This window comes from Anguilla anguilla, chromosome 8 (genome assembly GCF_013347855.1).
Source record: "Anguilla anguilla isolate fAngAng1 chromosome 8, fAngAng1.pri, whole genome shotgun sequence".
Taxonomy (NCBI): domain Eukaryota; kingdom Metazoa; phylum Chordata; class Actinopteri; order Anguilliformes; family Anguillidae; genus Anguilla; species Anguilla anguilla.
In genome coordinates this window covers 55,356,621-55,379,677 of record NC_049208.1, presented here as the reverse complement: position 1 = coordinate 55,379,677, position 23,057 = coordinate 55,356,621, and the positions used below count along the sequence as shown (strand labels likewise).

At 45.1% G+C, this 23,057-nt stretch overlaps 3 protein-coding genes and 2 non-coding genes across 6 annotated transcripts; 4 read left to right on the top strand and 1 right to left on the bottom strand.

Moving 5' to 3' along the window:
• Positions 1-668: 668 nt before the first annotated feature.
• Positions 669-10,491, top strand: ppt2b (palmitoyl-protein thioesterase 2b). Its single transcript, XM_035429084.1, has 8 exons — positions 669-1,425; positions 4,775-4,928; positions 5,275-5,370; positions 5,888-5,995; positions 6,566-6,649; positions 7,082-7,166; positions 7,757-7,811; positions 8,140-10,491. Exons 1-8 carry the CDS (start codon positions 1,252-1,254, stop codon positions 8,281-8,283), a joined length of 900 nt encoding a protein of 299 aa, XP_035284975.1. The 5' UTR covers positions 669-1,251; the 3' UTR covers positions 8,284-10,491.
• Positions 10,492-11,618: 1,127 nt separating this feature from the next.
• rps5 (ribosomal protein S5) lies at positions 11,619-15,808 on the top strand. The gene is made up of 6 exons (XM_035429104.1): positions 11,619-11,730; positions 12,613-12,718; positions 13,504-13,713; positions 14,382-14,510; positions 15,075-15,173; positions 15,681-15,808. Exons 2-6 carry the CDS (start codon positions 12,614-12,616, stop codon positions 15,747-15,749), a joined length of 612 nt encoding a protein of 203 aa, XP_035284995.1. The 5' UTR covers positions 11,619-11,730; position 12,613; the 3' UTR covers positions 15,750-15,808.
• On the top strand, positions 13,045-13,179 carry LOC118234785. The gene has a single exon (XR_004766728.1). It is a non-coding gene; the product is annotated as a small nucleolar RNA SNORA3/SNORA45 family (small nucleolar RNA).
• On the top strand, positions 14,671-14,805 carry LOC118234786. The gene has a single exon (XR_004766729.1). It is a non-coding gene; the product is annotated as a small nucleolar RNA SNORA3/SNORA45 family (small nucleolar RNA).
• Positions 15,809-16,675: 867 nt separating the features above from the next.
• Positions 16,676-21,031, bottom strand: ddah2 (dimethylarginine dimethylaminohydrolase 2). Of its 2 annotated transcripts, XM_035429091.1 has the most exons (6): positions 20,921-21,031; positions 20,542-20,884; positions 19,887-20,075; positions 19,131-19,250; positions 18,894-19,037; positions 16,676-18,594 (listed from the first exon to the last, which is right to left on the bottom strand). In XM_035429091.1, exons 2-6 carry the CDS (start codon positions 20,839-20,841, stop codon positions 18,478-18,480), a joined length of 870 nt encoding a protein of 289 aa, XP_035284982.1. In that variant the 5' UTR covers positions 20,842-20,884; positions 20,921-21,031; the 3' UTR covers positions 16,676-18,477. The 2 variants fall into 2 exon arrangements, with proteins under 2 accessions (XP_035284982.1, XP_035284981.1); XM_035429090.1 differs by having other exon boundaries at positions 20,542-21,031.
• Positions 21,032-23,057: the final 2,026 nt, after the last annotated feature.

Below are 23,057 nucleotides of genomic sequence, written 5' to 3'. Positions count from 1 at the left end.
AGAATGTTCACGTATCCAAATGGACTAAGCTTTAAAAGCAACCCTGAATTTTAAAAAGATCAAACTGCCAAATCTGTAGAATGAATTCACAAATATGTAAGTGGTTTCATAAATCTGTAGAATGGATTCACAAATATGTAAGTGGTATAAATGGTATTCCAAGAAGTTGGGTAGCAGGAACACTGGTCCTACAGTAGGCTAGCTAATGTGCAGCTGAGCATGCTAGCTGGTAAACGTCAATTCTGTCATAAATGTTTGCAAGTTTGATTCCTAAAGCAAAGCTGATTTAGACGGAATACCTTGTCCTAGATTCTAAATGATTGCTACAGCTGAAACTACCAAGTCCTGGTAAATTATTTGAACGCAGCACAAATTAACATTGTTCTATACTCGCTGGTGCATGTATTGTGCACTGTGATCTTGTCGCTCAAATTCTTCCCTGTAGAAATATGACAAAACGTGGTGGTTTTCCGCAGGTGAATTCCTTGCTTTTTTTTTATTTTAGGATTTAGCTATAGATGACATCAAAGTAAAGGGAGTACACCATCATCCCGAATCCACTCATCTGATTGGTTGGAAGAACAGGCATTGACCCTCTCCGCCAGAGCATTAGCATTCTATAATTACAAATACAATTTTACAAGCTTGAAAATCTTTTGCAGGAGGTTCACTGCAGAATTTGGTCCAAAACTCGAGAGGTTGTAATTACTGAGTTGCCTCTGCTCTAGCTGTTGCCTACAAGTTTGCAACTGTTCTTGCGTGTCCTCTCCCATTAATTTACATATTTGCACATCCATTCTACAGATTTCTGAAATTATTCACAGATTTCTGAATCCATTCCAGATTTGTGACTTCTGCTACGAAAATACCTCCATACTCGGCGAGGCGAGAAGAGTGTTCGAAACAGGAAATGACCTCAGGTGCGGCTTCTTTTCAAGAAACCGGAACAAACAAACAATCGCTGGAGCGAACGATAGAAAGCATGTAGCTGGCTGACAGAATTCAACTTGGCTAAACTGAGTTGTTTCATTTCGATTGAACAGCGGTCGGTCGCTGATACGATAACCTAGCCAAGCAACAGCCACTGTTCACGCATGCAATAGATGGACAGCTAAGCACTGTTAACAACCTGATATCACCATTAGTAACTACCTTGCTAGTTGGTGCATATTCTTGAGTCTAACGCTCTGTGTATTAGTTGAATATTTTAACTGCTTTTGTTGGCTGCTAAATTCATGTTGGTTAGCGACAATGGAAGAATCGTGGACCGGGGACTCCAATAGAGGCGGCGCATGCAGGGCGCTCTGGCCGGTGCTTTTCGCCTGCTTGGCGGCCACAGTGATTGGGTACAAGCCGGTAATCGTCGTACACGGGCTTTTCGACGGCTCCAGCGACTTTGTCAACTTACTTCGGTTCATCAACGAGGTGAGAGGGGGGGCTCCCTTTGTGTCTTTATGTAAAGAAATCCATTGTATTTGTAATGTGGCAAGTTGGTCCAAATGGGTGAGTTGTTAAGAGAAGCTGGGGGGAGCATGAGTAGACCCTGGACTGCAGGACACTGCCGACATTTTCTTAAAAATCCTCGCGAGCGTATTTAAATTCCAAGTAAATTGCTGCACAAGACGCAAGGAAATAATTTTTAACACGACCACGTATAGTATAAAATATTCCGATCCGTGCCGTTGGTTTGTAAGGACTATCGCTTTCTGTTGTGCAGCGAGTTTCTTATCACAGTGTTCCAGGGGTGTTGCGCGGTGCCGTGTGACTGTTCGCAAATATTGGGTATGCGTGCAACGGCTATACAAATTTATATCGTGGTATAGCCTAGGTAAAGCAAAGTTGCAAGAATGTATGATTGTAAACTACATGAGCTCTAGGATTTATTAGTGCTGAACCAACACATAATCGTTGCTGTTCACAGTTCAGGTATCTCACGCTTATGCAATAGCCTCAGAACTGGGTAGTGGAGTGTACACGCTGTTCTCAACGAGAAAAGACACCATTTTACAAGGCAGGCGAATCGTTTAGCCCAACTGCGTGCGTCCAGTTAATCATAAAATATATAAATGTCATAACACAGCGGCGCCACGATTGTCACCTGGTTTGGTTCTTCGCAGGAGCCAATCTGCGCAACATTACGCAACGTGTCGCTTTTTAAAATTTGTGTTTCAAGCGCGCGTATACTCTGGTCTGTGACCAGCGTTTTTGTCGTGTGTTCGGATTTATAGTGATTTATATGTTGACAGCTGACACTGCCGGAACGTCGCGTCCGTACACAGGTTTTGTATGCGCAGTATTGAGGTCATAGGCCGCTGAAAGTAGCAGGAGACGAAGGAGAGCCTAGTGTGGTGCCCTTGCTGACAGCGCTTCAGTGAGTGATCGAAGTCATGAACGCTGGTACAAAGACATAGGCTACATAAGCCTTGTCTTGCTCTTTAAGAACATCCCGTTCCTTCCTTTCCACTTATGAAAGAACCATGGCGACAAGGCAGGGGTGATCTCTGAGAGGGGCTCTTTGATAAGTTTGTACCCAGTGAGCTATCCTTGTTTTTGGGAGAAGAGGATTTGTGTTTTTTTCAGGAAAGGCACAGACTACCTCACCCACAGGGGCATGGATCACTATTTTGACGGTACTATAGACACAAGGAGTCTCAGCATCGTAGCTCCACGACTCAGAGAGAGCACACACTACACACTGTGACTTCATATTCACCTTCTCAGGTTGATCGTCTCCTTCAGTGAAGTGGTTTCTACGGTGACAAGCCTCACATGACTGCAGAGGCTCACATGACCGCACAGGCGACAGCTCAAGTTTGTCTGATAAGGCTTCAGTGTGACCATCCCTTTCATTTGCATAAAACTGACTGAGACCAGTGAATCACCCCAAAATGGAGTTGTTCTCCAGAGACCCCCCCTTTTCTTTGGCCCATCTGTGAGCTGTGTTTCCAGTTTCCTTTTCTTTGTCTATGTGCAGTTTATTTCCCAATTCCCACCAAAGCTCCTGTCCCTTGTTTTGGTAGCATTTTGACTTTGATTTAAATCTGTATAGCTCTGTCTTAGAAGCAGTGGAACCAACAGAGAAAGGGATAGCTTTGCATCTGTTCTGTGCCCGTCTACTAAAAGTACCATGTCTGTCTTAAGATTTGTGCAACCAGGGCTGGCTTTTAAATGTTTTAAAGGTTATGATAAAAAAAAAACTCTCCAATGAATTAATACCAGTTTACCCCAAAGTAAACAGTCACATTTGGTTTAGGCTAGGTTTTTGGACCCAGAGGACAGAGACCAGTGTAGTGTGGAGAGCTAAGCTTCATTATCAGCTTGTATTTTATGACTAAAAGCTGCTTTGGTGCACATAACCACACTCTAGCACATGCACAACCCTGTCGTCTACTTCATTAGTTTAATTTGGGATTCAAACCCATAGCTCTCTGGTGGCAAGTCAGGTTATTGCCGGGTTCTGCTGGTTTTTTGTTTTTACCTTAAAATCTGCAACAAATTCAGACCCAAGAATCCTGGACAGGCCTAGCCAAAGCTTGCCTGATGGTGCTTATCTGCTGGGTTGAGCTGGTCTGAATGGTGCTGCTGTTGGGTTGGGCTGGTTTGCGTGCAGCTGCTGTTGGGTTGGGCTGGTTTGAGTGCAGCTGCTGTTGGGTTGAGCAGGTTGGGGCGTAGCTGCTGTTGGGCCGGGCAGGTCTGAGCATAGCTGCTATTGGATTGTGCTTGACTGGGGTTGATGTGCTGACCTCTGTGACATGATGTAGAGTTTAAATTAGTTTAGAAAGAAACTGCATTTAAATTAGTTCAGAAATAGTCTATACACGTTCACAATATTCAATCTAACCAATAAAGAACATAGCCACAAATCTGTTATTAGCTAATTGCTGTTTAACTTCCCAACCAAGTTCATCGTTGTGACTGGGGGAAAAAACCGCCTCTACAAAGTCGGCGAGGTTTATTTTCAGTACTTTTCCTTTCTCTCTCCATTATTTTGGCCAGTGGTTCTGTTAGACTGTTCAAACGGTTAGACTCATCGCGAGCATGTGATGTCTTGTAAATACTCAGCAAAAAACTGTTTGGGTTAATAATTAACATGTCTAAAATCGAACTTCTTAGCAGCCGATTCAGCTCTGATTATATCACCAACTGGCCAGGCGACAACTTGTTCCACGTTGCTAAGTTAGCTATGGTAAAACTATCTTGGCTATCGATTGCGATCGTTAAGCAGAGCTAAACTAGCTAACGTTAGTACTTTCTGGTCTAACCACACCAAACGTTAGCGAATAGCCATCAAATAAAGTTCAAATGGGAGAGAGAATTGGGTCAATATCGCTCAGTAGGAAAGTCGAGAGGCCAAATACAGTCTTCGTATTTCACTATATGAGTACTTACACAAGTTTTATCCGCATAAATGTAGCTATTTTACAGACCGACTTCGCGCCTGTAACAGTGCGTTACATTTACGAGCGCGCGCGCGAGACATCGATTTGTGTTGATACAGCTGCATCTTGGTATACTGGCTGTCCTGAATACAGCGTATTCGGTGCTTCGATTAATTAATTAGCTAGACAAAATGAGAATCGTTATCATACACGGTTTATTATCAGCGCATTATTATTATCGATTATTTTCGCCAAATGTTTAAAAAAAGATTCCCCCCAGGGCCCCCTCATTTTCAAACTGAAGTATGTTATGTATTAACCCTCTCTCTCTTAGTGTTAATGTACTGTATCCAGTCACTGTGTGTATATACTGTATTAACCGCCCCTCTTCTCAGTCCCACCCAGGCACCAACGTGTCGGTGATTGACCTGTTCGACCGCAGTGCCAGCCTGCTGCCACTATGGAAGCAAGTGGAGGGCTTCAAGGAGGCCATCTATCCCATAATGCAAAACGCCGCTGATGGCATTCACTTCATCTGCTACTCCCAAGGTCTGGGACTGCCTTGTGTCTGCGTGTGATCCTACCTGAGAGTGATGTAGATAATATGAAATGTAATGTACATACCGTATATAATATATTAATGAGTAATAATATGAATGAGAGATTGCCATAAAAATAGAAATAACTGTTAAAATCTATGATGGACAGGAGTCACCGCTGTCTTGAGCTATGGCAGGCAGATTTACTTAAATTTAATGTTTAATGTTTTAATGTTGTGTGTGTAGCTCTTTGCTGTTACGTTTGAATATATTGTTTCACTGCTTCAATTAAAGGTGCAGTAATTAATAATAATTTGTCTATTTCTCTTTCTTCCCCCCCCTCCCCTCCCCCCCAGGTGGTCTGGTGTGCAGAGGAATCCTCTCCACTCTTCCTAATCACAACGTCGACACCTTCATTTCCCTCTCCTCTCCACAGGCCGGCCAGTATGGAGGTCGGTGTCTTTGGGCTTTCCCATGATCCTTTGCTTTTGTTTTATTAGGAAACTGGGCTTTATTAGGGGTAGGAGTTGCAATGGGCCTGAAAATACATCAGTAAAGGACGTATAGCTATTATTTTAAATTCTGAAGCATGGCCTTGGGCTGTAGCGTCGCCCAGGGATTAGACTGCATTTAGCTGAAAACAGCCTCATGGCCTACATGGGTAACAACCAATAGAACACTGCTGAGGGTGTTTGGCGGATGTTTGCTGGCTACGTCTAGCAAATTACCACTGGGATCCCGGAAGTATAGCCAGTGGGTATCCACCAATCACTGCCAGCGTTGTTCTATTGCGGGTTACCAATGTATTCCCTGGTTGGTGGAGCTTATCTCTGTATTCACATGGCTGCTGTGATGGTAATGTGGGCACTCACACTCTCGCGTTAAGGGGGCAAACGCCACGTCTGCTCATCTACGCCCCCCCCCCCCCCCCCCCCCCTTAACGGCTCCACCGGATCATGTTTCCCTCAGACACAGACTACCTGAAGTACATTTTCCCGGAGTTCGTCAAGTCGAACCTCTTTCACCTGTGCTACACAGCCGTCGGACAGAGAATCTCCATCTGCAACTACTGGAAAGGTGAGAGACCTGGGGGAGGGGGAGGGGCCACTAAAAAAGGAGAGGATCCGAAAGCATGTCACAACGAATGGGGGGAAACTCTCCTCAGCCACCTCTGACACAGCCACCAACTGGGTGATCCATGCGGCCATTTTGTGCTAGGACGTTCACTGCACATATTTAAGTGGACAGGTTGGGAAAGGCAGATTTGGAGTTTTGCCGGGGGGAAGGGACCTCAGACCTCAGACCTCAGTTTAACATCTCATCTGAAAGACTGCAGCACAGTGTTCCCATCGCTGCACTGGGGCATGAGGGTTTATTTGGTTCACCAATGGCACTTCCAAGCAGGAACTTAGTGAATTCCCAGGAGGTCTCCCAGCCAAATACTCACCGAGTCGATACCTGATAGCAGCACCTGTTCAACAGGAGCAGGGCCGGTCAGGCCAATGTGAGGGGAAAAAACTGTAAAATGAAATTCAGCACTTGACTGGATATTCGGCCCAGATGGACTGAATGCTGAGCGGATTTTTTTATACCCTCTTTTTAAGCCGTCTTCCTGGCGCATTTCACTCTCTGTTTCTCCCATTACAGATCCTCACCATCAGGACATGTACCTGAACAGCAGTGACTACCTGGCCCTGCTCAACAACGAGAGACCCAATCCAAATGCGACAGGTAGTAACTCCCTGTAATGCTCTATACACCCAAGCACAATGCTAACCACGCCATTCTGTGCTGCATACACTGTAATCTATCTCTGTGTGATGTTACTGCTAATGCATGTGTACTGTAATAACCTCTCTTTCATATACTGTAGTGTGCAGTCAGTGTGTATATACTGTATTAACCCTCTCTTTCAGTGCAGTGTTAATGCACTGTAGTGTGCAGTCAGTCAGTGTGTATATTCTGTGTTAACCCTCTCTCTCAGTGCAGTGTTAATGTACTGTAGTTTGCAGTCAGTCTGTGTATATTCTGTATTAACCCTCTCTCTCAGTGCAGTGTTAATGTACTGTAGTGTGCAGTCAGTCCATGTGTATATACTCTATTAACACTCTCTCGGTGTCTAATAGCAGGTTGTGGGTGTTTTTTGTTGTTGCATTTGCTTAGTGTGGAAAAACAACTTCCTGCGCATTAAGAGGCTGGTGCTGATTGGTGGACCGGACGATGGTGTCATCACACCTTGGGAATCCAGGTGCGGTGGCTTACTACTTCATACTGCATATGAGTGTTTTTGAACAAAATTAGAAAATAAATAGAATACAATTGGAAACAAACAATATGATGTGCACATATAAACTCACTGGGCCTCGTTCGCGAAACATGCGTACGATCACATGTGATTGTAAACTGCACGTGAGAACGTTTCCACGAACAATTTGGCATTCATCATTCTTTTCTTATCTGTATTTGTTCATGGCTGCTTCCCTTATGCTGATCACATGAACAGGATTGCGCATAAAATTTACAGTCAGCATTCATAATCTCATACACCTGGGATCTGCACACGTGTCATGAATCTCATATTGTTTTTTCATAGGAACAATAGTAAGAATAATTTAAGAAAAGTTTTGTGAATAAAAGCCATTATCTTTGAGTGTGTATGCATATAATATACTTTTTCTGTGAATGTTTGTGTTTGTATGTATATATGGGCGTATGTAATATATGTTTGCTTCATATAAGCACATAATTTTGAAAGGAAATAGTTTGACAGTGCTGTAAATTGTCATGATAAGAAATTCCGATGTAAAATATATGCATACAAGCTCTTTCTCTTTACAGTCAGTTTGGATTCTATGACGCCAACGAGACGGTTGTTGAGATGAAGAAACAGGATGTGAGTTATTTGTAATTTTTCTTTTATAGTAAAAAATTTATATTAGGGTGAAGTGCCCCTTTAATCTTGTCCGTCCCTCACAGTTTTGAAAGTCGAGATTTGACCCTTTAAGATGTGAGATGAGAAATATGTGATTAGAATGTTCTCAACTGAACATTCTAATGCTGATGTAACAGTTACTGCTGGTCACTAAAAGCAGTAAAGTTCTAGAACACCGACTTAGAATTTTGAAGAAAACCATTCCAAATAAAACCTACTTTTCAAAGGGTTAAGATCTCTCTCTCTCTCTCTCACTCTTTCTCTCTCTCTCTCTCTCTCACATTGGCAGGTGTACTTGAAGGACATGTTTGGGCTGAAAACTCTGGATGCTCGTGGGGACGTGGTCCAGTGTGTGATCCCTGGAGTGCAGCACACCAAGTGGCACTCCAACGAAACAGTGTACACTGCCTGCATCCAGAAGTGGCTGACCTAGACCTACAGACGCACACACACACGCACACACACTGCCTGCATCCAGAAATGGCTCACCTAGACCTACAGACGCACACACACACACAAGAACGCATACACACACACACACACACACACACACACGCACACATTTGTGAAGAGGGAAATACATACACACATTCATTCATTTCTATTGAGGGAAATGCACACGTGAACTTCTGCATAGGGACACATACGCTCACTTTCTCACTCATTTCTATAAAGGGAAATCTACACATATACATATTACATGTGTCATTAGGTAATGGCCACAGAGGGAAATCACGGACACACACATTTGCACACTCATGCGCACGCACATGCACATGCGCACACACACACGATCTGTTACCGATATCTGTTTATTTCCTTAGAAGGGATACAGCTCATTTCACCCCCACCATCCACCAGAAACACTATTTACAAACCGCTCAACCTCAACCTCAAACCCTACATCAGTATTTTTATGTGTTCTTTTCACTTATGTGATCCCTGACGAAGTTAGCATTTGTTCTGTCATTTTTTTCCTATTTTTAAATATTTAAATATTTCATGTATTTGCAGTAGAATTGATTTGGTCATCATCACCATCATCATCATCCTCGTCGTCATCATCGCCATGGTGATCATATCGGACTCATGGCTCAGTCTGCCACCTAACGGACGTGTGATTTCCCGCCGTTTTACCCGAACCTTACAGAACCAAAGTGCTATCACAGACTGCCTTCTTCCATGGTGCTGAGCGGGGGGCAGTGGAGGGTTATGGGTAGTGGAGGGGAGGGGGGGGTAGGGGGGCGCAGGGACAGCGAAGGAGGAGCAGTGTTGCATCTGCGTTTTCCATGGAGACCCGGACACCTCCCATCGCATTCAGAAAAATCCCGAAAATCTCAGGCAAGCTCTCCTTATCAGTGTCTCTCCCTGCCAGGGGACACCGACCTTGAATGTCATTTTCAACCATTTTAGCCGTTATTGAGTTTTTTTTTAACCTATGGTTGGAGGGAGGGGGGAGGGGCTAACTTCATGGTGCATAAGGGAGAATGGCCGCTGTACGGAGATTGACAAGCGTACTGGACTCCATATAACTCTGCTTTGTTTGATATGAAGAGAAATCATTTTAGGATTATCAGTAAGTTTGGTGTTACTCTATTATGTCTAGTTGTCTTTTTAATAAATGGATTTTCTTCTGCGCATCTTAATTTGCTCCTTGAAGGAAATTGTGATATCACTCGCCTTTTGGTGTATTTAGTAAACCCTTTTTGAACCTGTTGCCAACTATGTGCGTTTTTTGGTACCTGTGTTGCAGTTGGGAAGCTGTACCTTAATTTGATGATAACTGATCCCTTACCTGTGCAAGAATAAGCATGTAGGAGAGGCACACCTACATGGCCGGTATTTTGTAATTTGCATGTTTTTAAAAACTAATTATTTTCAACCGAATTGTCAATAGAAAAATTGGTTTACCAACCCATTAAAATTTGGGTGGAGTTTCCCTGGTGAGCAGTTGATGAATTTCTTTAAAATCTGTTGTTTGTATATTGAGTTTTTTTTTTTTTTAATAACTCTGCTACGTTTCCGGAACCTTTTTTTAAACTTTTTTTTTACTACTATAAACTGTCCATCAGTTGGTGGTCCTTACAGTGTCCCTTACTGTGGCTGCAACGGAGTAGACCTAACAGAATACTGAAGGTTTATGATATGTAAACATTAACCTTACAGGGCTTTGGGTTAATTTTTGAATTAATAATTTTACTTGGTGTCCCTGGCAGTTCATTTGTACTGACTGGCTATCATTGGATGTTATTGTATGAAAAGTCTCTGGTCCTGACTTCATAGTTATTAAGATATATTTGTACTGTGCTGAAGTGTGAACTCTTATAATGACAGTTATTACACATGGGTTAAAACTAGTCATTCCTACTGTTTTTTGTTTTTTTTACTGGACAAACTTGGAAAATGTTCTTGATTCATCATCAGCTGTGTCCAGTCTTTCTCTATTCTGTAGGGTTTTTTGCAATAAAAGGGAAATAAAGAAATATTTTATCAACATGCTTTACACTTTCTACTCTGATGGTAAACTTCTAGTGATCGTATAAATACAGTAGTTGTGAATTAAGATGCTACTTTTTGGAATGTGCTTGTCTTTGTGTTTAAGTGAAGGGAAACAACAAAAAATAAAGAAAATAAAATGGGAGTATTGAGTCTGGCAGTTAATGTGTGTGTGTATGTGTGCACGTGTGTTTGTTTGTATACTTTATGGTGTATTAAACACTGCCTGGCCAAAAAAATCTGTTTGGATTTTATTGGACAGTGCCCACTATACAAGCCTCTGGACGCAGTGTTATGATCTGGGGTTGCTTCAATTGGTCAGGTCTAGGCTCAGCAACGTGATGCGGCAATAAAATGAAGTCAGCTACTGAATGACCAGGTTATCCCATCAATGGGTTTTTTCTTCCCTGACGGCATGGGCATATTCCAGGATGACAATGCCAAGATTCTTCGGGCTCAAATTGTGAAAGAGTGGTTCTGGGAGCATGAGGAATCATTTTCACACATTAATTGGCCACCAGAGAGTCCTGACCTTAACTCCATTGAAAGTCTGGGATGTTCTGGAGAAGACTTTACGGAGTGGTTCGACTCTCCCGTCATCAATACAAGATAATGCAATTCTGGACGGAAATAAATGTTGTGGCGTTGCATAAGGCTGTCGAAACAATGCCACGATGAATGCGCGCTGTAATCAAAGCTAAAGGCGGTCAAACGAAATATTAGAGTGTGCGACTTTTTTTTTGGCCAAGCAGTGTATGTATATAGGTCTGAAATGTGAAAGTGTGCTGTATTTGAGAGGTGAAATCCTTCCTAATGTGGTCCCAGGCATTACTATTGGTACAATTTAATTCTGTGAAATTTCTTAATTTTTTAAAAGACTGCTACAGCTGTTTGGTTGTGTGTACATGTGTCTTCTTTTAAACGTAAGTGGACACTTGGCTTTTTAGAAATGCTTTTTTTAATTATTATTATTTTGAATGGATACTCTAACAATTTAGTATTATCAGTATGCTACAGCCACTCAACTACAAATGATAAAAGTTAAAATCACTGTTTTCATTCAGCTTTAGTTGAGCATGGCTGACAGGACCAATAAAATGTCATCGTTAAAATGATAAAACTTACATTCCCACTGAGGCGATACATTACAGTGTAATTCATTAGTTGACTAAAGATATGTAGGCTACTAAACGTTGTCAGCTGTTCGAACTGATAGATGCTATTTAAATTTCAACATTTCAGAAGAAACTACAAGTTCAATGAGCGCCAGCACCCTCAGCCGGAAGCATATGCACCACTTCCGCCAACCTGGATATCTCCGCGAGGCGCCTCGTTGTGGCCCTTTTCCGTCTTAGAGAAGTGCGGTGCGGAGCTACATTAATAAGTGAGTGAAATACACCCTAAAATGTCTACTAAAACAACTTCAGAAACTTCACATATCTGACATGGATGTTTATTACGTCGATACGCCTCGTGTGCGATGGCATCTGGCTTTACGTTTCATGTTAAATGGTGTTTATTTAAGTAGTTACTACAGCCGAGAATTAATGAATTCTCTGCAATGGCTGGTACGTGAACTAGCGGAGGCGCATGTGTGTTAGCATCCTGCCTTATACGTTGATCCACAGATCCTTGGCTCCTAAATACCTCTTTTATTGCGAATAAGGACCTATGGTAACAGTAGCGGTAGGTTGCAAGCGTTAGCGTTAGCTATATTGGTATTTATCTGTCAAGGCGGAATAACTGGGTATGTTAAGTCGAGGCCTTGTTACATTTGCCCGTGTATGTGGTGTAGCTAAGCTTGCGCCGTCTGGTTGGCTTTATTTAAATATTTGCCTGAAATGGGTACTATTTATAAACGGGTGTTACCTAGAACATGCTCCATCATTTCCTAAACAATGTTTGGGCTTGATAAGTACAGCTAGCTCGTCAGTGGTTTTGACTTTTCTTAGCATCCATTAGCTAGGTATTCGAGTTGTCTCTTGCAAGCGGTCAGCATTTATTCAAAAAGGCACCTAGCCGGCCAGCTACATGTACACTTTATATCAGAGTATATTTGCAGTATGATATAAATTCCGTTTGAGAAACCGATCATCGCTTGGAAATATAGCTAACGTAATCCTGATAAGTATATGTTTAAGAAAAAAAAGTTTGTAGACAGTTAAGTGTGCACAGCGTGTAGATGGCTATTATAATGATACAGAATATAAACAAGCCGTTTCAAAAGGTGTAACTGACTTCGCGCTCTCCTCCTTTTCTTCCGCAGGATGACAGAGTGGGAGACCGCCCCGGCAGTTGCCGAAACTCCGGAGATTAAACTCTTTGGAAAGTGGAGCACGGACGATGTCCAGATCAATGACATCTCCCTGCAGGTAAAATATGACACAACCCACACTCTCCCCTCTCATTTGGAGTCCGTTTCTTATGGAGTCAGGAGACTGTAGAATTATAGCAATGGTCAGGAAAACTGATCTAATCTAGATGGGGCTACATTTGGAGGTGTGATTCTTAGATGCAAGTTAAAACTTGCTACAGCCAATAAGATTTCAGGAATCCCATGTCACAACAAACCAAGGTCCCTTTCCAGATGCTCTAAGGACTGTCTGGGGTCAAGATTACTTGACTTACTCGAGATGCAGTTAATGAACCCCTCCCCCCATTTGGAGACTGAAAATACTTGGTGTTTCGTCCAATGGTGAGCGAGACTAGAGTCACATCCTGACAGCTTCTCATTGTCCTGGTGTGCTAGAGTCCTCGCAGAGCAAAGCCCTCTCTGCTTATTCATTGGCTGCAGCCTCACGTGCCCTAGCCAATCACCGGCTCAGAGACAAGACTCCACCTTCCACCAGGTTACTGTGTTTAATATGGCAATGTTCCGTGTTTTGCGTGCGTGTCAGATATGGGTCAGTTCTGTGTTTGAAAAGTTCTTTTAACCCTTGAGATCACAAGTGTGTGATTAGAACGTTCTTAACGGAACATTCTAATGCTGATGTCACAATCACTACTGGTGACTGAAAGCGGTGGAGTTCTAGAACACTGACTTAGACTTTAGAAAAAAATAAGGACCAGCTTCCTCTTGTCTGTATCCCAATCATATCCATTGATGTAAAATCCAAAACTTATGCATTTCCTAACCCCTCACTCTCGCCCCACGCAGGACTACATCGCCGTGAAGGAGAAGTACGCCAAGTACCTCCCACACTCTGGGGGGCGCTACGCGGCCAAGCGCTTCCGCAAGGCGCAGTGCCCCATCGTCGAGCGGCTGACCAACTCCATGATGATGCACGGCCGCAACAACGGCAAGAAGCTCATGACCGTGCGCATCGTCAAGCACGCCTTCGAGATCATCCACCTGTTGACGGGCGAGGTGAGCGCCAAGATCACCCTGGGGAGGCGCAAGATGCACGAGCTGCAGCGCTGGGAGAGTGAGGTTCTAAGGAAGCCCATGGTGCTCCACCATTGGGGTTCAGGGCACCCCTCTCCTCACTCGTATTCAGATGTTTGACAGACGCTCTTGTCCTGAGCGAGTTGACGAAGTAGATGTTTAAGCAGAGAGCTGAGACGCTGCCAAGCTAGTCAAAACTCAAATGGACAGTCAGAGCATAAACACATCTGCGGTGTTTAATGTCCCAGCAGGCCTGCTGTTTAATGTACCCTCTGATTGGGCCTGCTGTCTGTAATACTGTCTGTGATTGGGCCTGCTGTCTGTAACGTCCCCTGTGATTGGGCCTGCGGTCTGTAACACTGTCTGTGATTGGGCCTGCTGTCTGTAACGTCCCCTGTGATTGGGCCTGCTGTTGGCAATGTCGCCGATGCTCATACGTGTAACATCCTGCGTGCAGGGAGTCTTAATGCCTGCCTCTGTTGGTGTGGGAAGTGTTTTTATGGTTGGGGAGGGTCCTCCTCTCTGGCCTGGAGCCCAGTGATTAAGCTCCTTTATTCTGATATTTCACTGCCGTGCCTTAAGAGCCTGTGCATCTGCCATCTGCTGTTCTCCTCCCAGCCTCTAATCCGTCTGTTAACTCCGTTTCCCAGAATCCCCTGCAGGTGCTGGTGAACGCCATCATTAACAGTGGGCCCCGTGAGGACTCCACCCGTATTGGCCGAGCCGGAACTGTCAGGAGGCAGGCCGTGGACGTGTCACCCCTGCGCCGTGTCAACCAGGTACGGGGGGCGTGGCTTATACAAGCACCGCACGCACGCACACACACTGCGCTACTGCGCGGTTTATACAAGCACTACACACACACACACACTGCGCTACTGCACGGTTTATACAAGCACTACACACACACGGTATGTGCGACTGCACAGGCACCGAGCAGGCGAGACTAGAGTCACATCCCGACAGCTCCTCATTGTCCTGGTGTGCTAGAGTCCTCGCAGAGCAAAGCCCTCTCTGCTTATTCATTGGCTGCAGCCTCACATGGCCTAGCCAATCACCGGCTCAGAGACAAGACTCCACCCCTCCAAGCAGCACAGGGATTAGGATAGACATGTTGTGTAGAGCATTGGAGGGAAAGTTCCGTGTGTGAATGTGAAACGCCGTGGTGTGAGGAATCTCCTCGCGAATAATCGGGATTATGGCGGTCCCGTTTCCCAGAGCCTCCTGCAGCTGAGATGTGGGAGGCACGCCAGGAACACCAGAGCTCGGCATCTGGTCAGCCTACAGTTGGTTGGTTGGTTACCCTGACGACCCCTCTACCCCCCCCCCCCCCCCCCCCACAGGCGATCTGGCTGCTGTGCACAGGTGCCAGAGAGGCAGCATTCCGCAACATCAAGACCATCGCAGAGTGTCTGGCCGACGAGCTCATCAACGCAGCCAAGGTGAGGCTTTTAAACTCCAAGTAATTCTGCTCCCTCCTTTTAAACCCTGAATTCTGCTCCTTTTATTCCTTTTAAACCCTGAATTCTGTTCCTTTTATTCCTTTTAAACCCTGAATTCTGCTCCTTTTATTCCTTTTAAAGCCCTGAATTCTACTCCTTTTATTCCTTTTAAACCCTGAATTCTGCTCCTTTTATTCCTTTAAAAGCCCTGAATTCTGCTCCTTTTATTCCTTTAAAAGCCCTGAATTCTGCTACTTTTATTCCGTTTAAACCCTGAATTCTGCACCTTTTATTCCTTTTAAAGCCCTGAATTCTGCTACTTTTATTCCGTTTAAACCCTGAATTCTGCACCTTTTATTCCTTTTAAAGCCCTGAATTCTGCTCCTTTTATTCCTTTTAAACCCTGAATTCTGCTCCTTTTATTTCTTTGGCCGGTGTTGCTGTGCCGTGCGATTCGGCCCGATGCTGAAACGGAGTTCTCTGAACAGACTCTGTCTTCCTCCTCAGGGTTCGTCCAACTCCTACGCCATCAAGAAGAAGGACGAGTTGGAGAGAGTGGCCAAATCCAACCGTTAAATCGTGATTGTTCGCTTTTCTTTTCTTCATTAGCAAGAAATAAAATTTTGGAAACTTCACCATTGCTTGTGCCTTTTCACTGGGGATACACGGTAATTGTAGTTTGGGCTGAGGGTTGATGGTAATTGTAGTTTGGCCTGGGGATTGATGGTAATTGTAGTTTGGGCTGAGGGTTGATGGTAATTATAGTTTGGGCTGGAGACTGATGGTAATTGTAGTTTGGGCTGGAGATTGTGTGAAACAGGGCAAGAGAAGGACTGGGTTTCATTTCTAATTATTCACTTGATTCAATTAAAGCCTGATCATTGACATTTTAGCTAAATTTCTTGGTATGGTAATGATAGCTGAAAAAAGGAGAAGATATTGGTTGAGACAGTTAGCTAACTGAGCCAGAGCGGAACTGCTTGTAACAAAAACCGGTACAGCATACACACTAGCCCTCCAGGAACTGAACTGCCCGCCCCTGCTGTAGAATCTTAATCACCATTTTTGTTTTTGGACCGAAATCATTTTGCACAAATTCGATGGAACCAGCCCAGACGAATGTTTGACTAACTGTATGGCATTAAGACGACTTGCACATGTTTTTCAAATTGAGAACACAGCCGCTTTTGAATACAGATCATGTGCAGTCACTCTCTTTCTTGTATTTAAAGCAGTAATTAAGCCACAAACTCTCTTTATCCAAGTTTACAATCAGGAAATGGTATTCACTTCCAAAGTCTGCCCTAATTGGCAGTCACATACATGGGCGCTCTGGTGATTGGTTGAAGCTGCACAAGAAACATAGTCCCTAACAGATTAAAAAGGATTGCACAAGGTCTTAAAGGTGTATAAAATAATACAGTTGGAGGTTAATGTTGAATTTCAATCATTAGTTCAAACGGAAACAAGTGATGCGATTTACAGAACAAACAAAAGACACATTTTTACTGTCTTGGACTTTATTCTAGGGAGGGCCAAAATTCCTCTACATCCGATACAAAGCATACATGTCACTGCTACAAAAAAGTGGTCTACTTCAGAGTAATATAGGAAAAAAGTTAACTGGATTGTTTGGATTTGATTGACGGCTAGACCACAGTGCCGTAGTGGTCAAGCCCAGGGTGCACTGCTGGAGTTCAGTCTGGGCTGCAGGTGTACACTGAACTGCTCGCATTGTGGTCTGCAACCCTGGGCTGCAGGTGTACACTGAACTGCTCGCATCGTGGTCTGCAACCCTGGTCCTGGGCAGCCGTGGGATACATTGCCATTTTAGACTGTAAAAATCAGCAGCACAGGCCACAGAAACCAGGTGACTTCTCTGTGTAAATCTCCTGTTTTATCTGAATAAGTACTGATTTTACACCAATAAAAACCCCAGCAGGCCAAACTGTCTGAGAACAGGGCTGTGGACCGGGTTGCCAGGGGTAACGGAGAGACACGGTTCCAGCGAAAGGACTGCAGGCAGTCTGTAGATTTATCAGAACCCCAGAAGGCCCTGGCAGCCCTTCAGAAACAGACACACTCGACTACATCCAGGGCATTGTGACATCTTTACGACCGTCGATACAGCACCAGCTACCTTCCGTATTGAGCCTACGCTTGTAGTGTTAGCGCTGCTACTGAACTGTAGCTGTAGTGGTTGGGCAGTTCCTCCATTACTAAGGGTTAGGGTTAGGGCTGGGTGGACAGCGTGCGTGTTTCTCCTGGCTTTAGTGTGTCTACTGGGCCTTTCACTGAAGATCTGCCACCTGCTACAGGCCTGGGACACAGCCCCTCATATTCCGGAAGGTGCTTCAGATTGAAACGAGACGAAAGACAGCAGAATGACGAGAGAGAGATGCCACTCCACTCAAAACGAGAGATGCCACTCCACTCAAACGGAAGTCACACCGCTAGTCTGCTATCTCTCCCGCATCTGTGTGCGGTGTTTTTCCACAACAATGCTGATCGTTTTACTGCACGGATTCAGCAGCGAGGCAGTGAAACTGATAAAACCTTGTGCTCACGTCAACTGCAGCAACAGGAGAGAACCTTGAATTTTTTTTTTTTTTTTTGGAACGTCTCTCAGGAAACAGGAGGGATAAGCATCTTTCAACATGTTACCGTAGATGACCTAATGTTAGCTAGCTTGTTTAAACAAACCAAAACTCAGGGCCAAGCAACAACTCTCCATTTTCAAGGCGCTAAGCTAGTCTAAAGGGTGGCATTTCTCTTACAGTTTAATTTGGATCACTCTTTGCCCTGTATCCATTCAGTACATTGGCCAGCAAAGCTCGCATTTAATTTCTAATTCCATTCATGCTGCATGTTGATTGGCGACAGCTGGCGTAAGCTCAAGTACGTAATGTAATATTACAATTGTGTGTGGCACATTTGTTTACTGGGTGCACCATGGATAAGGTTCATATTTCACCACAACTGAACCTGTGTGTGTGTGACCTTGTGTGACCTTTTTAGTGGTTAATGGGACAGCGGTGCGCCGTGGAATTCTCTGATTACAGAATGTGTGACCTCACAGGAAAAAGGCTGGGAAACACAGGTCAAGAGAACGAGGCACTATGATGTCATAGTCTATTCGGAATGTAAACTGCACCGGCCGTTCTGATTGGCTAGAAGATCACGGCCGTGTCGGAAACAGTTTACTTGCCTACTATTGAGCACACAGTACTCAATAGTAGGCAAGTAAGCTGTTTCTGACACTGTAGTTTTGGGGGGGGGGGGGAGGGGAGTGCTGGCAGAATATTCAAAGCTGTGGCTTGCGATTGATAAGCAGACAGAAAGAGGACAGCGCCCCCCCGAGCTTGGAGGCCTCAGTGCAGGCAGTGGGCAGGAGTGTGTAGTCGGTCAGCTTCTGGAAGGCCTGGGAGGGAAACAGAGTAGGAGGTCAGAGTTCAGAATTTTAAATCTGTTTTTACTGTTATCTTACACCCCATAAAACAACCATCCCCTGCCTGGGAAACACTGCAATGGAGAGGATTTTAAAAAGTAATATAAAATTAAAAGGAGGCATTGGGGGGTCAGGGGCCAACTGAAGATTAATAATATTGGCCACAATGAAAGCATCCATCAGAGAAAGAGAAAGAGAGACAGAGAGAGAGAGAAAGGGAGGGATAGAGAAGGGAGGAGGGAAAGAGGCGCAGTGACAGAGGGGGTCCTCACGGGGGCGCTGTCGGGACACTCGTCTGCCGTCCGGTGCAGGAGGAAGTGCGCCTTGGACGGGCCCCTGATGTAGATGCAGTTGGCGGCGGCGTCTTCGGGGACGGTGAGCACCTCGTAGTGATGGTCCGTCAGCTGCTCCATCATCTGCACGCGAGTGAGGTCACAGGTCAGGGGTCAGGGGTCATGCACACTCTCTCTCTCCCACACACACTCACACACACGTGCACACACACCCACCCTCAGAGTTTTCTTCGCTCCTTCACTGTTGCTGATGACGATGGTGTCAGGACCCCCCATGGAGCAGATGTTCTTCAGGCGAGTGCCCCCACACACCGGCACAGTGGACACGGCAAAGTCCTGCATGTGGCACAGCCAATCACATGCAATTAGGACAACACAAACCAAAAACAACCAATCACACGCAGAGTTAGGACCACACACACCAAAAACAACCAATCACACACAGAGTTAGGACCACACACACCAAAAACAACCAATCACATGCAGAGTTAGGACAACAGACACCAAAAACAACCAATCACATGCAGAGTTAGGACCACACACACCAAAAACAACCAATCACACACACAGAATTAAGACCCAAGATCTCACCAGTAAAAGACATCACCTCAATGAGACACACACATACTCCCAGAATCAAGGTGACAGTCTATGAAAAAGCCAATTACCCTAAATACACAAGGATTAAAAAATGAACAGACTGAATTTGGCACTAAATGTCCCGTTTCTGACCTGCGAGGAGATTAATTAAGCTATAGGTGGTGTTAACTGGTAAGGTGTGAGCCAATCTAATCCATGCACAATGCACACGCATACACACACACTCTCCCGCACGCATGCACACACACATACTCACGAACGCACGCACGCACGCACACACACACACACAAACACACACGCACTCTCACACAGACGCACACACACACTCTCTCACACACACTCACACACACACACACACACACACACACTCACCCGGAAGGTGTCAGCCAGCACTTCAGCCCCTCGGTGGTTGGTGTGGGGGGAGATTCCCACGAAGAACTCTTTCCCGGTGAAGAGCACGTCGCTGCCCTCCAGTGTGGCCCCCCCGGAGCCCCCCTCCTCCCCCCCCATCTCCACCACCGTCAGGTTCAGCTCCGACAGCACTCTCCTCACCGCCTCCGCCTGGGGGGGGCAGAGAGGCGGTGTCAGCGTGCACACACACATCCTCCTGCTCGGGGGGATGGGGGGTTGAGAGCATATCCATAACTGAGGAGTGTTAATTCACTTGTGTGATGTGTTTAATATCCACTGTAAACAGAAACTCACCCTGTTTTTTGTCACACACACACACACAAAAAACTTACAACACTGTTCGACTCCAAACTTAACCTGACAAAGCATTAACTGAGCTTTTGCTTTTAAGTTTTTTCTTCTTTTTCTGTGATAGAAACTACATTTTTAAGTGCATTTAGGTTTTATAGTGTACAATAATAAACAGTATTTTTATGATGTATTTTTTCTAAAACTGGTCAGAACATTATTCTGTTTTATCCTTATCTCTGATGTTTTAAAGATGAGATTTTAAACCGCCATTAGAGAGTTTGTTTGTTTGTTTGGTTTTTGGCGCTTTGGCGGGTTGTGGCCGCACCTCACTGCGCCGCTGCTGTTGCCATGGCCGCGTGACGAGCGCCGTGTCTCCCTGGACGACGGCCAGGTCCTCCAGCCTCCAGCTGTCGGGGAGGGCGGGGTCCGGGGGGATCTCGATCAGCTGGAGCCCCACTTTCTGCCGCAGGGCCCCCGTCAGCATGCCGAACTGCCGCTGCGCCTTGGCCAGCTCCGTCACACCCCCCCCGTTAGTGTCACCCCCCTCCGCCGCGCCCCCAAAGGATTCTGGGATGCCACGGACCACAGCGTGCGTGAAGCAGCCGTACGGCCGAACTCCCGCCATCGTCCTGCGGTCAGGAGAGCGTGTGCGAGCGTGCGTGTGTGTGAGTGTGTGTGTGTGTGTGTGTGTGTGAGTGAGTGCGTGTGTGTGTGTTCAAGAGAGAGAGAGAGGTCCCAGGTTTTGCTTTAGAGGTTTAGTGTGAGTGTGAGCATGCACGTGTGGGGGTGTGTGTGTGCACGTGTGGGGGTGTGTGTGTGCACGTGTGGGGGTGTGTGTGTGCACGTGTGGGGGTGTGTGTGTGCACGTGTGTGGGTGAGCGTGCACGTGTGTGGGTGAGCGTGCACGTGTGGGGGTGAGCGTGCACGTGTGGGGGTGTGTGTGTGCACGTGTGGGGGTGTGTGATTAGTGTTCTCTGGCTTTTGAAAGGACAGCCACGGATGGGCATGAGGGGGCACCTGTCAATCAATCAATCAATGCACTGCTGACACCACGCCCACAATCTGGGACTCCATGATTCAGTAAGCAGAGATGTGTTCTGGAACGTCTGAACCAGCTCTCTGACATGGAAAACAAAGCTTGTTTCTTCTTTTTTTTAAATCAAATTTCCCCTAAAAGACAAAAAAAGAGAAACAAATTTACAAAAAAAAGCCATGAATTTGACGTTCACCAGAAATCCACCTTTTTCCTGACGGTTGCATTAATTCAGTTAACTATGACCATAACCTACATACAGAAACAGACAAAAATACCTACAATAATAATAATTAATACTGATAATACTTTAAGCTCGGGTGCTTAACGGCCGATGCTGTGCACCCGTTTGGATAAGATTGTCATGTTATGAACTTTAATCACCCCAACAATATAAAATCAATGCATTCAGTCGTCTAGCGTCTGACTCAGTAACACTGTCACACTGCATACGACTAGGCCCCGGGAAGCGATCCGGAAAATAATTTAGGCAACAAGTGTCGGAAAACTTCTACCCTCGTGAAACTACACAAACACGTCGTGAAAATCACACATCCAACGCGCTCCTCTTCGCACGCAATCGAAGACAGGTAGCGTGCCAAGATAACCGACTCCCATCCATGCTAGTGTGCAAAACTCTTCCCAAAGGACGAAACGCGGTTACGCTGCCAACGGAGTCACCGGTAGCATCATCTGGCTACCCCTGTAGCCGCGACATGTCACGTATTCTGGGTGTAGTAGGTGTAGCCTATAGCACCCAATTCAGTGTAGCCTACACCACAAAAAATAAGCGTCCAGTCATGATATAATACATATTTCGATTAAAAAAACGACACCACGTAGACTATAAGAATTGCATTTATTACTATATCGAGCGACTGCAGTCGTAGCCGATCCAAATGAACGCGGTGGAAGTAAACAGAGAATAAACTAGCAAGCTGCCAAAGTTGACGCCCAGAGCACATCAGACAAAATATTTCCCAACCCCGTATTATAACTTTCCCAACTTTAATATTGCTTAAATAGCTTCTTTCCACCCCGATCATCTGCCGCCGCTATTTCTTTCAATTTCGAGACCCTATCCTGCTATACCCACCAACTCCTTTAGTTTTCTCCCGCTTCACCCGACACCCTCGCGCTCTCTCTCTCATCCCATTTCCTTCCTTCACATCCCCCATTTTTCACTCGACCGAAAACCCAAAATGTGACCCTAATACGCCGGGCAGTACGCTTCTGTTACTCATAAACTACGTTATAAAGCAAGTGCAAAGAAAGAAACATAAATTATTTTACCACAAATACGCAGAAGTTTAGTTTAGACCGGACTTCGATGAAATTCTCGCTGCAACTTAATCGCTACAGTTGATTGAGATGTCGGTCTGTTTAATGAAGTACGCACCTAATATTCTCTCGCCGCTCAAATTCACAACAGGGCTCGCCTACAGGACGGAAGATCCGTCAATAGACTCTAAAAACTGTAAATGTATCGTCTCGTGTATTTCGTTAATCTAGCCCGCTTCGTTCTGGGTTATGCCCCATTGTTTCAATCATTAGTCCACCACACCCCCACTCCAGCCTCTCGTTTCGCCCCTGGGAAATCTCGGGACGTTCGCATTATGCCAAACAGACAATGGATTCGCTTTGGTTTCTCCCCCTCTATATGCACTATCCTATAATTTCATTATCAGAACCTTATGCTAGTTGTGATCATACAGTAAGAGTCGAACCAAATAACGCATTAAATCAACTTCCTCTGTCAAAACGTCGAGGTTCATAATCTTCGCCTTCGGACAAACCGTGTCGATGTG

What these genes read in the sequence shown, in the direction of transcription:
- ppt2b (XM_035429084.1), top strand. Translation starts at nt 1,252, where the DNA reads ATGGAAGAATCGTGGACCGGGGACTCCAATAGAGGCGGCGCATGCAGG. An exon ending in ACCCAATCCAAATGCGACAG is followed by an intron (nt 6,650 to 7,081) that starts GTAGTAACTCCC and finishes GCATTTGCTTAG; the next exon opens with TGTGGAAAAACAACTTCCTG. An exon ending in ATCACACCTTGGGAATCCAG is followed by an intron (nt 7,167 to 7,756) that starts GTGCGGTGGCTT and finishes TTCTCTTTACAG; the next exon opens with TCAGTTTGGATTCTATGACG.
- rps5 (XM_035429104.1), top strand. Translation starts at nt 12,614, where the DNA reads ATGACAGAGTGGGAGACCGCCCCGGCAGTTGCCGAAACTCCGGAGATT. An exon ending in CCCTGCGCCGTGTCAACCAG is followed by an intron (nt 14,511 to 15,074) that starts GTACGGGGGGCG and finishes CCCCCCCCACAG; the next exon opens with GCGATCTGGCTGCTGTGCAC. An exon ending in AGCTCATCAACGCAGCCAAG is followed by an intron (nt 15,174 to 15,680) that starts GTGAGGCTTTTA and finishes CTTCCTCCTCAG; the next exon opens with GGTTCGTCCAACTCCTACGC.
- ddah2 (XM_035429090.1), bottom strand. Translation starts at nt 20,841, where the DNA reads ATGGCGGGAGTTCGGCCGTACGGCTGCTTCACGCACGCTGTGGTCCGT. An exon ending in AACAGCAGCGGCGCAGTGAG is followed by an intron (nt 20,076 to 20,541) that starts GTGCGGCCACAA and finishes TGCCCCCCCCAG; the next exon opens with GCGGAGGCGGTGAGGAGAGT. An exon ending in GAGCGAAGAAAACTCTGAGG is followed by an intron (nt 19,038 to 19,130) that starts GTGGGTGTGTGT and finishes ACTCGCGTGCAG; the next exon opens with ATGATGGAGCAGCTGACGGA.